This window comes from Acanthochromis polyacanthus, chromosome 15 (genome assembly GCF_021347895.1).
Source record: "Acanthochromis polyacanthus isolate Apoly-LR-REF ecotype Palm Island chromosome 15, KAUST_Apoly_ChrSc, whole genome shotgun sequence".
In the NCBI taxonomy this organism is placed as follows: domain Eukaryota; kingdom Metazoa; phylum Chordata; class Actinopteri; family Pomacentridae; genus Acanthochromis; species Acanthochromis polyacanthus.
Window position 1 is genome coordinate 25,074,311 of NC_067127.1, and position 14,606 is coordinate 25,088,916.

The window sequence follows — 14,606 nt, forward strand, 5'->3', positions numbered from 1 at the left end:
AGATTCTGGAGGAAAATACCAGACAGTCTGCAGGAAGACCTCCAAAAAAGAAAATGAAGTGAATAATGACTTAATAACATGATATATTTAATAAAAGTGTATAAATGAATAAATAAATAAACAATCTTACTATATTTTGTCACTTGTTTGTGTAATTTCAAGCCTACTGGTCCAACAAAAATCTATGTAAATCAAAATTTTCCATGGCTAAAACATGTAAACATTCACAGTGCAGGGTGGAAAAAGTACCCCTAAGCTAATGACTGCTTCAAGAGCTAATTGGAGCCAGGAGTTGGCCAACCTGGAGTCCAATCAACATGATGAGATTAGAGGTGTTGGTTAAAGCTGCCCTGCCCTATAAAAAACACACACCAGTTTTGAGTTTGCTGCTCTCAAGAAGTATTGCCTGATGTGAACCATGCTTCATAAGACAGACTGTCTACAAATGGAGAAAGTTCAGCACTGTTGCTACTCTCCCTAGGCATGATCATGCTGTAAAGATGACTGCGTGAGCACAGAGCAGAATGCTCAATGAAGTGAAGAAGAGTCCTAGAGTATCAGCTAAAGACTTACAGAAATCTCTGGCACATGCTAACATTTTTGTTGACAAATCTACAGTAAGTAAAACATTAAACAAGAAGTTCATGGGAGGACACCGTTCTTTTTTTTTTTTTTTGGCTGTTCAAAAAAAAAAAACATTGCTGCACGTTTGAAGTTTGCAAAAAAAAAACAACACTTGGCTGATCCCCAGCATTAGTGGTAAAAATATTCTATGGACAGATGAAACCAAAATTGAGTTGATTTTAAGGAACACACAATGGTATGTGTGGAGAAAAAAAGGCACAGCACACCAACATCAAAACCTCATCCCAGCTGCAAAATACAGTGGAGGGGAAATGAAGAAGTGAAGTGAAATGAAGTTTATAGGATTTACAGAATGTGTGCGATAAATATTTAAACAAAAGTAGGCAGGTGCGTAAATTTGGGCACCCTTGTTGTTTTATTGATTTGAATACCTTTAGCACTAATTATTGGAACACAAAATGTGTTTGGTGAGCTCATTGACCCTTGACCTACATACACAGGTGAAGCCAATCACGAGAAAAGGTATTTAAGGTGGCCAATTGCAGGTTGTTCTCCTTGAGTAGAAACATGGGAGCCTCAAAACAACTGTCAAATAACCTGAAAGCAAAAATTGTTCAACATCATGGTTTAGGGGAAGGATGCAAAAAGCTAGCTCAGAGATTTCAGCTGTCAGTTTCCACTGTGAGGAACATAGTGAGGAAATGGAAGACCACAGGCACAGTTCTAGTTAAGGCTCGGAGTGGCAGGCCAAGAAAAAATCTCGGATAAGCAGAGGCAAAGGATGGTGAGAACGGTCAAACTCAACCCACAGACCAGCTCCAAAGACCTACAACGTGATCTTGCTGCAGATGGTGTCACTGTGCATCGTCCAACTATTCAGCCCGCTTTGCACAAGGGGATGCTGTATGCGAGAGTAATGCGGAAGAAGCCTTTTCTGCGCACATGCAACAAACAGAGTCACTTGAGATATGCTAAAGCACATTTGGGACAAGCCAGCTTCATTTTGGAATAAGGTGCTGTGGACTGATGAACCAAAAAATTGAGTTATTTGGACATAACAATGGGCGGTATGCATGACGGATGAAGAACACAGCATTCCAAGACGAACACGTGCTACCCACAGTAAAATTTGGTCTTGGTTCCATCATGCTGTGGGGCTGTGTGGCCAGTGCAGGTACTGGGAATCTTGTTAAAGTTGAAGGTCGCATGGATTCCAGTCAGTATCAGCAGATTCTTGCCAACAATGTTCAAGAATCAGTGACAAAGTTGAAGTTGCACCGGGGCTGGATACTTCAACAAGACAACGACCCTAAACACTTCTCAAATTCTACTCAGGCATTCACGCAGAGGAACAAGTACAACGTTCTGGAATGGCCATCTCAGTCCCCAGACCTGAATATTATTGAAAATCTCTGGTGTAATTTAAAGCGGGCTGTCCATGTGCGGAAACCATCAAACCTGACTGAACTGGAGATGTTTTGTAAAGAAGAATGGTCAAAAATACCTTCAGCCAGAATCCAGACCCTCATTGGAAGCTATAGGAAGCATTTAGAGGCTGTTATTTCTGCAAAAGGAGGATCTACTAAATATTGATGTAATTTTTCTGTTGGGGTGCCCAAATTTATGCACCTGCCTACTTTTGTTTAAATAATTATTGCACACTTTCTGTAAATCCTATAAACTTCATTTCACTTCTCAAATATCACTGTGTTCGTCTGCTATATGATAGATTTAACTGAAATTGCTGATCTAAACAACCAGTGCTTTATAAAGGAAAATCTTGAAAATTATCAGGGGTGCCCAAACTTTTGCATACCACTGTATTTGAACCCTACAGTGTTTATTCCTTTGGCTCAGTTCTTTTGGTCAAGTGAGAGCATTTGAAGTAAAGCTGAAACTGCTTCCTAGCTTATTGTAGTACTGAACAAACTACAGGAAACAAGCGCAACGTATCAGGCTTTGTGTTGTTTCTAAGTAGTTCTTGTACATTCTAGCACTATCTATACATCAGTAATAGCTGTGCTGAACCCTTAACCCCCTGTCTGTCTGTCTGTTTCAGGCTCCTTTCATGTTTACTTATCTAGTTTAACTTTCAGCTTATACCTCTTTGCTTCTGTCTGTCTTATCAGCTACCTATCCTTCTCATAGTGATCTAAAGCCTGTTGTTCTTTATCCCACGGTGATTTAACAGATACAGCTTAACTAAATTTGAGGCTTGGTAGTTACATTTGAGGGTCTGGAGCCCACTTTGATTGGTTTGACAAATAGATTGCCATCAATCAAGCTGCCGTTTAACTATGACATCGCAGCCTCCCCACACGCCTGCCGCCACATCTGCCTGTCTGCCATCTGCTCTGCAGCTACTGCAATAATAGCTTGCAGCTGCAAAGGAAGGAGGGGATGGGGAGGGGAAAGGGTTTGTGTGTGGAAGGAAAAACCCAGAGGGGTGAGGGGTAAAAGGAGGGCAGGCAGGCGAGCCAGGAGGAGGGAGGGAGGGAGGGAGGGGAGGGAGGAGAGAGGAAGAAGGAAGGAGGGGGCGGTGAAAGCAGAGCTGTGATGCAGACAGCGAATCACATGAGCAGGGATCTGTTTACAAACTGAGAGCTGTAGACGAGAAGTGGAGAAGAGAGACGAGGAAGGAGAGTGAATGTGAAGAGAAAATACAGGAGAAGAGAGCAGAGGATCTGGATCTGAATGAACATTAGCTGCATTGTGTTCCTGTGATACATACCTCCCTGTGTTCAGAGCAGGAAGCCAGGGGAAGAGATGAGGAGTTGCTTTCCACAGGAACACTGAAAGGCTGCCTGCCTGGCTGGCTGGCTGGCTGCTGGCTGGCTGGCCGTGCTGCTGGGGAACCCATCCATGTCCTTCCCTTTGTCTCTCCATAATTGGCCACGGCAGGTTTTCACAGCCAGAGAGGAGGAAAGCGACGTTTAGATCTAAAAGGACAGGACAGAGGAGAGAGAAGAAAGGAGAAGAGAAAAGAAGAGGAGGAAGGGAGGGAGAGCCTTGTGACAATGTTTCGACGGGGAGACAAAGCAAAAAGGCAGTGACTGCACTCGGCCTGAGGTTCATAACCAGAGAGTTGGATACGATTTGGACTGTATTTCCTCATCTTGTCAGTGACATTGGTGTCTTCTTGTCTACAAGACTCCACGCTGCTTTCTTTGTCATGCACTGGGAGGACACAAAGGAAAACTTAGATCTCTACCTCTGATGTATTTGCAGTTGTTTGGAAATCTTAGTTGAGGTGGATGTTTGTGTTACATTTCTGGGGGTTGATCATCACTGCAAGCTGGTATATCGAGCTGAGGTGAAGAGCTGGTTGTTTGACATTTTAACTTCTCGAGGAACTGACTTCAATCTGATGTCCTGATCCAGACCACAAGGATTTACCTCACTGTACATCTGCACCATCAACTGTCAGAGTCAACTTGAACCTGAAAGGTACCTGACACAGAGGCCAAAATTCCTCATTTTGAGTCCCAGAAAGAAATTACAGTTTGTGTTATTGGAGGTCACAATCCCAAAGGTTACCTGGCTGTGCCATCAACTGCACAATTGATGCATCCTATCCAATGGTGTAACGGTAAGTGTCCTGGAGCAAGCCGGACCAGCTGCTTCTGTGTCCTAACACAGTCTTTCAGATATGAATCACAAAACATAGCTCTTGCACAGAGATTAAGCTTCTCCTTAGAAAAACCCAGTAAGAGTCAGATGTAACTGTCAGTGAGCTGATGGAATCTCCAGATAAATCTGATGTTTGCTTGTTGAAGTGGTTTGACTTAAAAGTTTAAAATTAATCTTAATTGAAATTTTGTTGAATAAATATGTAAACAAGGAATATTGTACTTTTACATTTCATAAAAATAACCCAATGTCCTCCATTTTTCAAAACTCCAAAATGTAATGTTTGACGAGAGTTAGCTGAACGGCTAAAGTTGTTTAAGCTTAATTGGATATGTTCCAGTCATTACAATCTGCACAACTAGTGTTACTGAAACACATCTCTGTGTATGCTCAGTCACATTATTTGTCTAATTCAACAATGCCTGTTGTGTGTCTAAAACTCATACATTTAGTTGTGTTAGAGGGATTTACTACTTTTGATTGGACAGCACTACGAACATGTTCTAATGACTGACTTCTAAGGGACTATAATATTTTCTAGCTGAGAATTTCTATTTTTTACATTTTGTACATCACTACTTTGAAACTAGCAAGTAGTTACTGAGAGCTTAGGAAGGACTTTCCCCACAAACTTACCACTGCATTGATGAATATCTGGCCCAACCCAATCCTTATATTAAGTTTTATTAGAAGTTATAACAAGAGCAATAAGAGCCACAACCACAATGTATTTTTATGTCATCTACCACTGACATGGCAAATATATGACGGCAAACCTTTTCCAATATATAGTCCTTTCCAATAACCAAGTAATCTGAGGGAAGCCTTCATGCAACCAGCTTCTCTCCTCTCAACAGCCAAAACACCTAAAACCAAAGCCACCTCTCCTGCTGAACAATTTTCAGCTACAGTCCTGTCCATGCTGAATGCATTTGTAGTGTCCTACCTTTTAGTGCTCCACTATCAATGATTTACTAACATCGTGCTAAGATTACAGCTGCCTCCTCCTTCACCCAAATGTCCTGCCAAGCCTTCTCTAAACCCCAGAGACTATACCCTCCTTCACTGACCCTTGTCCATTAAGGAATGTCTCCTGAACCCAGGATCCCCACACCACAGTCGGAGTTGTTGCACTTTATCTCCAGAAAGAGTTAATAACTGCGGTTTAAGGCTGACGTGTGTCGTGTGGAAATTAAAAGTGCTGTGTTCAAGCCCTGCAGGCTGAAAAGACTTCTTTTTCCCCAAGCTCAAGCTCCAGAGAGTTAGGCCAAAAAGCAAGTGGAACACATTCCTGTGTGATGCAGGGATGGTTGTAAAAGTTCATACAAAAGTGCTTTGCAGTGTAGTGAGGTGCTTTTTCTGTGGGACCTATAACTATTTTGTAAAGATATGAAAAGATTCTCTGCTGGTTAAGTCAGTCTGTATCGTGAGGCTTGAAGCAGTAAAGACAAAAATCATTCACAAACCTCCGTTTCTATCGTAACTTTTCCCCAAGTTCAAAAACTCTGTGCAGCTCAAGAATCCTACAGTGTAAGCAGTATTACATTGCAATTTGAAACAAGAGACTTCACAGATGCAGTGTGGAGCAAGTCTGCCAGGCCTTACAAGTTACACAGATACGTACACATGAGTATGCTTTCTAAAATCCAGCCCCACTTCCTTACCATGGGGGTGGAACAGGCTAACTAGGGGGTCGGCAGACAGGTTGATGTATGATGGGGTTCTGGATGTTTGTCATGAAGACCATAACATACTGACAACCTGAGTGGGCAAATGTCCTGATACACACAAGTACATACAACCTCTTCTTGCTGTCCTACTTGGGACAATATTTACATGTCATCCCCTTGCATTTGAAACTTAACTATCAGAGCTACATGTCCAATACTAAGGCCGCATTGATTGGTGCTTTTAAACATTCTGGGGAAGTTCAACTAGCTGTACACACATCACAATCGTTTATAGTTTTATTTATGATATATTTGCTAGTACCTGGTATATATAGTACACCCAGTACATACAGAAAACATTAGCGTTCGCATGTAATGACTGCTCTTGCTCTTTTAGTCTCTTCTAGCTCCTGAGAAAAATGCCTGGCTCTTTAATCCATCCATGTTCCACATGTTTACCCAGTTAGTCATTATAGCTTTGTAAGCTGTTTGGTGCTCAGCAGGCAGTTTCAAGCTGGTTTATTATCACCTGTAGCTTGAAATAGCTATAAACAAGGTTGATGGGAGACTCAACCTAAGCAGTACAGCTGTGGGCCATAAATCCAAAAAAGGAACTTAAAGGTGCTCAGAACATCTTAGGCTGGCTACAGAGTTGGATAATAATAAAGTGTGTTTGTCAGTGACAACTGACACATTGCACCTGATCATCTGATTCATTGTTAATAAAGACATTTTGAGTACTGTAGCTTTCACTTCTGCTGTAACTAAAAAAATCCCCCAAATTTTCAGTTAATTATGTGATCGAGTCTCCACAACAGAGTGAGCCACCAGGATAGTTTGAGATGGAAAACAGAAGAAACTATTGAATAGTTAGAACATTCAGAAATACATAAAAATATACAAGCTTGTCCACATCAGCATAAAATTCACGAGCTATTTATGCTAACATCCTCTGTCTGCGTAATAGTTAATGTGTGCAGAAGAGAAATACATTCTTTCTTGGTGATTTGTGCCACATGATGTAGGCTCCAGTCCTTACAATTCAGTTATCACTGTGGCTTTGTGTATTGTGCTCTGCCTGTTGAATGTCATTTTCAACATACATTTGGAAGCATGAATGTGTATTTGCATTATTACTAACAGTATGAGTGCCTTATTCTTTGTTTAAAGACAACGTCGGCTCACAATACAGCTGGACCACACTTACATACTGGCCCAAACCAGTCTTTCAGGAAAATAATATACTGTATGCTAATATGATGCACGCTGTGCATAATAATAATTATTTGTAAAAATCCTGAGAAATAATGCATTATATTATGATGAAAGTCATCTGTGTTTCTGGGACACTGTGGTGAAGAATGCCAAGCTAATACACAAGTTCTTTTGTTGTCATGGCGGCCAAATCATGCTGATTCAGCTGTGTGAATACAGACTCTATTTGATCATCTTTTTCATATGTCCCATCCTCTCAGGGTGTCTGTGTGACCTTGGATTGCAGAACTCTGATCCCTACTGCAAGATGACGTCTGAAGAGCTCTTTCACCTGCCGCTCAACGTTTACATTATCATCCTGGGCATTGGCCTATTCATCCTCATGCTAAGCCTCATCTTCTGCTGCTACCTGTTCAGGTACAAGACTACAGATGAGACTGACTTGCACCAGTGTGTTCCTAAAAATCTTTCAGTTAATCCATGACAAGACTCGTCATTCTAGTTAAACTCCACAGTCTGTCAGACGTGCAGTGAAATTGACCTCAGGAAGCCCTAAAGTAAAATTCCTATTTTAAAACCTCTTGGAATTACTTATTATCACCTTGTAAACTTAATTAGTGACATTTCGTTTTGTTTTTTTCTTTCAGCAACCCTGTAAAGGCTTAAAATATCAATAGGCGGTGTTTCACAGCATAAGAAGAGTTTTAAGTAGCCACAATCAGGCAACCAGTTGATTAACCTACATGCAAATTACAAAATAGTACACATGCAAGTTTCGACTTGTGTTCCAAGATAATAGCATGTACTTTCTACCTATTAGGAATTGCATGACAAAAGAAAACATCAGCATTCTAAGTTACCTAACTTCTTGGCATCATTTAGTATCATTTGTCATTAATTTGGGACAGTCCAAATCAGCCACATGAAATAACAAACCTTTTGGAAACCGCTAGTTGTATTTTGACCTGGTTTCACATGTGCACGTTACACTGGCTGACTATGTGTAATAGCAGATAGCAGTTTCCTCTTTAAACTCTGTACAAAGTGAGTTTTAGTTCATGAACTGCACTCATTTTACTCAGGTCATCTGTAGATACAGAGGTTCCTCAATGTATTACTTGGAAACACCATATGCTGCGCTGTCTGTTGTCTGACAAATCACAAAGTGAATGCTGCTTAAGGCAATTGCAGACAGGCCTCTGATTAGGTCAGTGTACTGCTGTCAACTTCTAGGAGTTCTGGAAAAACCAGTTTAACCCTTGTGGATGTGGTTGTTTGTGTTTAACAGTCTGTCAGCCAAATACTTGAAAAACCCTAATGGAGTGTAGGAGTACAGTGTGAAAGGCTGGGTGCAGTAGGGCTGAAGGATTTGGGGAAAATACCTAATAGTGGTTTCTCGGAAAAATTTCATTGTGATTTGCAACATAGTTTACAGTCAAGCTTCAGTTCAGTATGCAATGTGTAATAGATTTCAAACGTGTGATCCAGCATTACCACATGAGATACCATCAAACACAACATTCTGCTGCACAGACAACAACTTAAAGACATGAATTTTTAAATGGCATAGAAAATAAGCAATTATTACAAAAGCCATGACAGTTTTAAGTTAAATAAATGCATAAGTAGTAATAATAATGAAAAAAAACTATATGAAAATCCTAGGAGCTTTGTATAAATGGTCTCTGACACTGAAATAGGTCATTGATGGCTCAGTAGCAACATCTAAGTGATACACATTCTGCAATCGGCCTAAATGGAATTAGGAATAATGATAATAAAACATAAATAATAAACCTTTGGTCAGAGGCACTGCATCATGTATATCATAAACTACAACTTTTGCAGTGTGCTTATTGCATTTTTCTAAATTGTGATTTCAACGTGAAATCGATTCCTTGTTTGACTGCTGTGTATAAAAACACCTTGAACTGAAGAGCGTGAGAAAAGGTTGTGTTGGTGTCCTGAATCAGAAGTTATATTTTGAGTGTTTATAAGCCATAACAATACTAAAAGTCTGAAAATATAGTTATGAAAGCCTGGACAGGGGTTCAGATACTTTGGACACACTTCAGATTTCACACGGAATTTCACTCACATATCTTCTGCAAAGGCATTCTGCTGACAGTGTTACCTCAATGTGAGCGGAGAGGCACATGCTGTTACTTGAATTTGGCATTGTGTGAATTCCAGGACTGCTTGAACTATGTAGTATCCCAGCTTATTCATACAGCATGACAAGACACGTCCTGAGGAAGGAGATATGAGGCCACCAGATACATTTTATTATGACTGTAAAAGACAGCATGATAACTTTGTTGTTTGTGTTTGACAGACTGAGGCGACAAGGTGCAAGAGAACAGTATGGCTACAATGAGGTAGTACTTTAATACTCCGTCCACTGTGAACTTGTACATCAATTAAATTTTGTCTTGGAAACCTGCATTTTTAACAAATCCTTTCCTGTCAACAGGTTGTTTTGAAAGGAGCAGGGAAGAAACTGAGTCTTCTTGGAGTAAGTTGACTACTTGGTGAATGTGAAGGGATGAGCACTGTTCTACAGTGGGTTATAGGGGGAAAAAGCACTGATAATGATCTAAATTCATGTGGGCAGTTTAAGACAGGAAGAGATTATTTACATGGAAAATAATTTCAAAATATGTGGAAATAGTATCAAATCTTTGGACACAACTATTTCACCTTAATATTAACATTAATTTCCTATATGATAGAATATTATAATTATCTGAATAAGATGTCAGGGGAGTACAGTCATGAAAAAAAATGCAAGAATTATGTTTTACAGCCACCAAACAAAAGCATGACAATTCAGACTTTAGAAATTCTGCATACTCTCACAATCAAGGAATTATGACAGGATATACTGCACAAAGTCAAAAAATAAAAAGGTGGTAGACATGTCAACCCTAAACACATTTCATGACCTGTCATTTTCTTTTTTCAGCAAACATGTGCGGTGTGTTTAGAAGAGTTTCGCAGCAGGGACGAGCTTGGGGTGTGCCCATGTTCCCATGCTTTTCACAAGAAGTAAGTTCCTCGGCCTTTCCTGGTAACTATGAAAATTTCATGAGGCTGGGCAACTGATTCAATATTTGTAAGCATGCAGAGCAGTATTTCAAAGTCCCAGTGAAATTAAAAAACTCCAGACATGATTCATTTGTTTAGCTGTTTCACAAACTGGTAATCATGGAGTGAATTTTATTGACTCATACATTATGTTTGAGGCGTAAGATGCAGACAGTCTTAAGCTGAAACCATATGCAATCACACACAGTCACTGTGTCTGCCAAGCCTTTGTCAGTGGCTCCACATGCATTAGTTTGAAAACCACAAATTGTTCAGCTGGCCTTGATTTTGTAAAGTTTTGGAAATGTGCAAAAATCTTGACCAAACAGTTCGAAAGAAATTACTTCATTTTATAATGGATGTCTGCCTTCAATTAAGAGCTGAAGCAAACAGACGCAGTGAAATTCCCACACACAAAAAAGAACAGACTTCGGCAGGGTTCCCTGCTGAAAACGATAACCAGATTCCTGAAAGCATATGTCCTTGCGTGTTTGAACATGAACACACCTTTTCCAACTGCATGAGATCTGTTTTGCCCTGCAGCATAGGTGTGACACTGATAGCATTGCTTTTAGACTGGTTTCTGACATTTACATTCTGTATCAGAAGCGTGCGTGAGCAGTGTAAATATCTGGTGTTTCTGTCTTTTGAGTCCTGTTTTAAATCTTAAGCTACAGTTTTTACCTGGATCCGTCTGTGTAACTTTGCATTTGTTGTCTCCCTTCTTTGTGCTTTTCTGCAGGTGTCTGCTGAAGTGGTTAGAGATCCGCAGTGTGTGTCCCATGTGCAACAAGCCCATTTGCCGCCTCCAGCCGGACCCACCGCCTGCACCTGAGCGCCCACAGAGTCTCCTGGAGGTCTGAGAGAGCAACGTACGTCCAGCAGCTCGTCACACTCTCCAGTCAAATGACCTGTCATCGCACCGGATCCTGTTCCACATGAACATCCACTGTCCAACTGACTGTAGTTTAGTAATGCAAACATTTTGAAGCAGAGCTGCTCTGGAAGTAGAAATAATATAAACATGAGACCAGACAGGCAGAGAGTCTACCTGGCAAACTGTAGGAGGGACACCATACCACTGAGACTTAGGCGGTAATTCTAATGATCATATCAGTTCACTAATACTTGACATGGCATTCATAAAACAGGACTGAGGCTAGCTATTGAAACTACATATTGGAATTTTCAACACACAGCCTAAAATGCTTATGCTAATGCACAAGTGCCTTAAAGCTGCATGTCCTCTAAAGGCCACTCAAAACAAATGAAATCGGTGTTATCAAGACAAGTTGTCAGCCAGCCAATTCCCCTTCATATGTGTGTACTGGTGACAGTATTCAAATTAGTTTCAATGGGAGGATAAGGACTTGAAGAGAGATGTGTTTGCCCACCTAATGGGTTCTCTCATTTTATTTAACTTTTTTGGCTTATACAATAAGAACAAAAACAGTCACAGTCAAATCACACAACACAGTCATGTAAGTGAACAATGCATCTACATCATGATGCAGACAGTCTTTGCTTCTGCTGAAAAATACAGTGTTCTGCTTCACCTGTCTGTTATGACACCAAATGATTAAATGTGCTAAGTCCTCGTTTGCTTGGCAGGGACCCAAAAACCTAAACTCCAGACTGCAAAAGGATCTGTCTCAATCTCTTGGTTAACATGCTGGTCCCAGCAGAAAAGCAGCATGGCTTTTTGAGTTGGTTTTAGGTTGGGCAGAACAATTCCTCTGATTTCAAATCGAAATCACAATGTGCAATCAAGGTCAAACCTGTGGAGGAAAATGCCTTTTAAACCTTATTCTGGGGAGTCATCAAATGTTTTGTTTCTTTTTATCAGATTTAACTGATCATTCTTTATATGCACTGAATTTGTAGTTTGGCTCTGCTTATTCATTTAGAAAGTAGTCTGGTCTATGCATCTATTCATTATCTATACACTTTAATCCTTAATCTTCATGAGGGCCACAGGGTGGTTGGAATCATAGACATAATAAAGAGTAGACGCCGCTCGGGCTGCTGCGCAGCGAGAAATACGTCCGCCCTCTTGGTCCGGTCACCCGCTCCACTCAGCGCTGTTTGACAGCGCATTTAATCCATCTTAACTCTGAATATTAAACTGATATTCACGCGTTTTTATTTTTATTGTTTTTGCTGCAAATGTCATACATGTAGCTATGATACAGGACAAATGGTTCAGCGTATTTTAATATTCATAGTGGGATTAACAGTAATAGAATATTCTGATATTAAGCTCGACTGTAGACAGGTATTTTGCAAACACTGTAAACACACACACACTAATATATGTTAGAGAAGCAGATAATGGCAGTAAAGTCAATTATTTTAATAATTTGAAGAGACAATATATGATTACGCTATATATACATATATAAACAAAATACTGATTAATGAACACATATTTCTATATAAAACAATAGATAGAATTTATATATCAGAGAAAATGAATATATATAAATCATAGATGGAGTATTAATATAATCAATATATCAGAGAAAATTATTATATAAATCATATATAGACTATCAATATAATTCATACATATATATTAAAAAGATATATCAGAAAGTGATTATATATATATATATATATATATATATATATATATAAATATATATATTGTTTTATATAGAAATGTGTTCATTAATCAGTATTTTGTTTATACATGTATAGACAGCGTAATCATATATTGTCTCTTCAAATTATTAAAATAATTGACTTTACTGCCATTATCTGCTTCTCTAACATATATTAGTGTGTGTGTGTTTACAGTGTTTGCAAAATACCTGTCTACAGTCGAGCTTAATATCAGAATATTCTATTACCTATTATTATTATTATCTATTATTCCCGCTATGAATATTAAAATACGCTGAACCATTTGTCCTGTATCATAGCTACATGTATGACATTTGCAGCCAAAAAATAAAAATAAAAACGCGTGAAAATCAGTTTAATATTCAGAGTTAAGATGGATTAAATGCGCTGTCAAACAGCGCTGAGTGGAGCGGCTGACCGGACCAAGATGGCGACCCCACCGCTCGTCAGCCCCAATGTACAGTAGCGGTTGATGCGGCATCTACTCTTTATTATGTCTATGGTTGGAATCTATCCCAGCTGACTTCAAGGATGGCTCCTTCATTGTGTCAGTTGTGCCAGGCCCTCAGCATGCGGAGGATGTCGATGTGCGATGCTATTGTTGTCACCGAACTAATGAGATTATTTCTACTTCCAGAGCAGCTCAGCCTCTCAAAGATGTTTGTATGACAAACTCCAGTCTGCTCAGTTTTCAGTTTGGCCCCAAGTGACATGCAGCTCCTCGTAAATATAACGTGTTTTGGTGTATTGCCACAACTTAAGAGCCTGGAGTCTGGAAAGAAGAAAACTCATCCACCAAAAAACACCAGCTATGAAGATATCAGAACATCCTATTGCTCACCGTTGCCCCAAATCTGATGGCAAGTGCAGAGACTGTAATGAAGGATGTGCAGGATTTTTACAATCAAAACAACCAGAGAGGCTTATTTAATTTAACAAAACAGGACAATTATGGACTAACAAGATGGATGCAGTGGGATATGGCTGTATCTATTGTCTCACAGTCAGTTGTACAGTGTGTTGCCAAGCTGAGTGAAGGTAGCGATGCCTTAAATGGCAAGACAGTTGAATCATACAGGATCTGACAGAAAAGACAACTATATGCTGTCACAAGCTTGTTCAGCTATAACGAAGAGTCCTAAGTGACTCAACCACTAAAAAACAACATATATACATGATTTTTAAAGTTATTTGTAAGGAAATGTTTTGTATTATAACTAGCTTTCAATAAAATGTATAGTGTGTCAGTGATGCTAAAACACTTTGGCTGTCGTTTGTTGAAATGCTGGGGGGTTAGAACCGACTCTATCGTTCTTCAATCAAATCTTAGCTCAGTGCCCAAAGAACTGCTCTGCACTGTAGTGATATAAATAGATGCTGCAGTGACAGGAAGAGCCTGTTTGAGCTGGTTTCTTGTTTGAGTGAGGTACACCACAAACATCTTTCTCTGTATGTTATATACTGTGAGCGCTGTGTAAATTGTAAATTCAGTTAAAATTTCTGTCTTTATATAAAAAGAAATAGAGCCAGTGTTCTGATAAGATCAATTTGGTCTTTTTTTTTAGTTTTCCCATGTGGGCGGTGAAGGCTGTTTTTGTATTTTTTCAATATCATATATGATGAGGTGACATTATTGTGCTGTTGGTGTCCTAATTTTGTATCCGGTAGTTTTGGTCTTATTAAATGTGTGCATATGTACAGTATTGCTACAATACTGTCACCTTTAGGATGCCTCGTTTGCTATATAAATGAGCCTGAAACAAAAAGTTCCCCTAAATTAAAACATAGTTTGTT

The 14,606-nt window shown here is 39.5% G+C and overlaps 1 protein-coding gene across 2 annotated transcripts; it reads left to right on the forward strand.

Moving 5' to 3' along the window:
- The first annotated feature begins 3,111 nt into the window (after positions 1–3,111).
- On the forward strand, positions 3,112–14,071 carry LOC110950513 (RING finger protein 122-like). 2 transcript variants are annotated; one of them, XM_022193127.2, is made up of 6 exons: positions 3,112–4,174; positions 7,361–7,517; positions 9,436–9,478; positions 9,574–9,615; positions 10,066–10,148; positions 10,930–14,071. In XM_022193127.2, the coding sequence occupies exons 1-6, from the start codon at positions 4,150–4,152 to the stop codon at positions 11,048–11,050; spliced, it is 471 nt and encodes a 156-aa protein (XP_022048819.1). In that variant the 5' UTR covers positions 3,112–4,149; the 3' UTR covers positions 11,051–14,071. The 2 variants fall into 2 exon arrangements, with proteins under 2 accessions (XP_022048819.1, XP_022048820.1); XM_022193128.2 differs by having other exon boundaries at positions 3,113–4,032.
- The last annotated feature ends 535 nt before the right edge of the window (positions 14,072–14,606 follow it).

What these genes read in the sequence shown, in the direction of transcription:
- LOC110950513 (XM_022193127.2), top strand. Translation starts at nt 4,150, where the DNA reads ATGCATCCTATCCAATGGTGTAACG. An exon ending in TCCTATCCAATGGTGTAACG is followed by an intron (nt 4,175 to 7,360) that starts GTAAGTGTCCTG and finishes CCATCCTCTCAG; the next exon opens with GGTGTCTGTGTGACCTTGGA. An exon ending in TTCTGCTGCTACCTGTTCAG is followed by an intron (nt 7,518 to 9,435) that starts GTACAAGACTAC and finishes TGTGTTTGACAG; the next exon opens with ACTGAGGCGACAAGGTGCAA.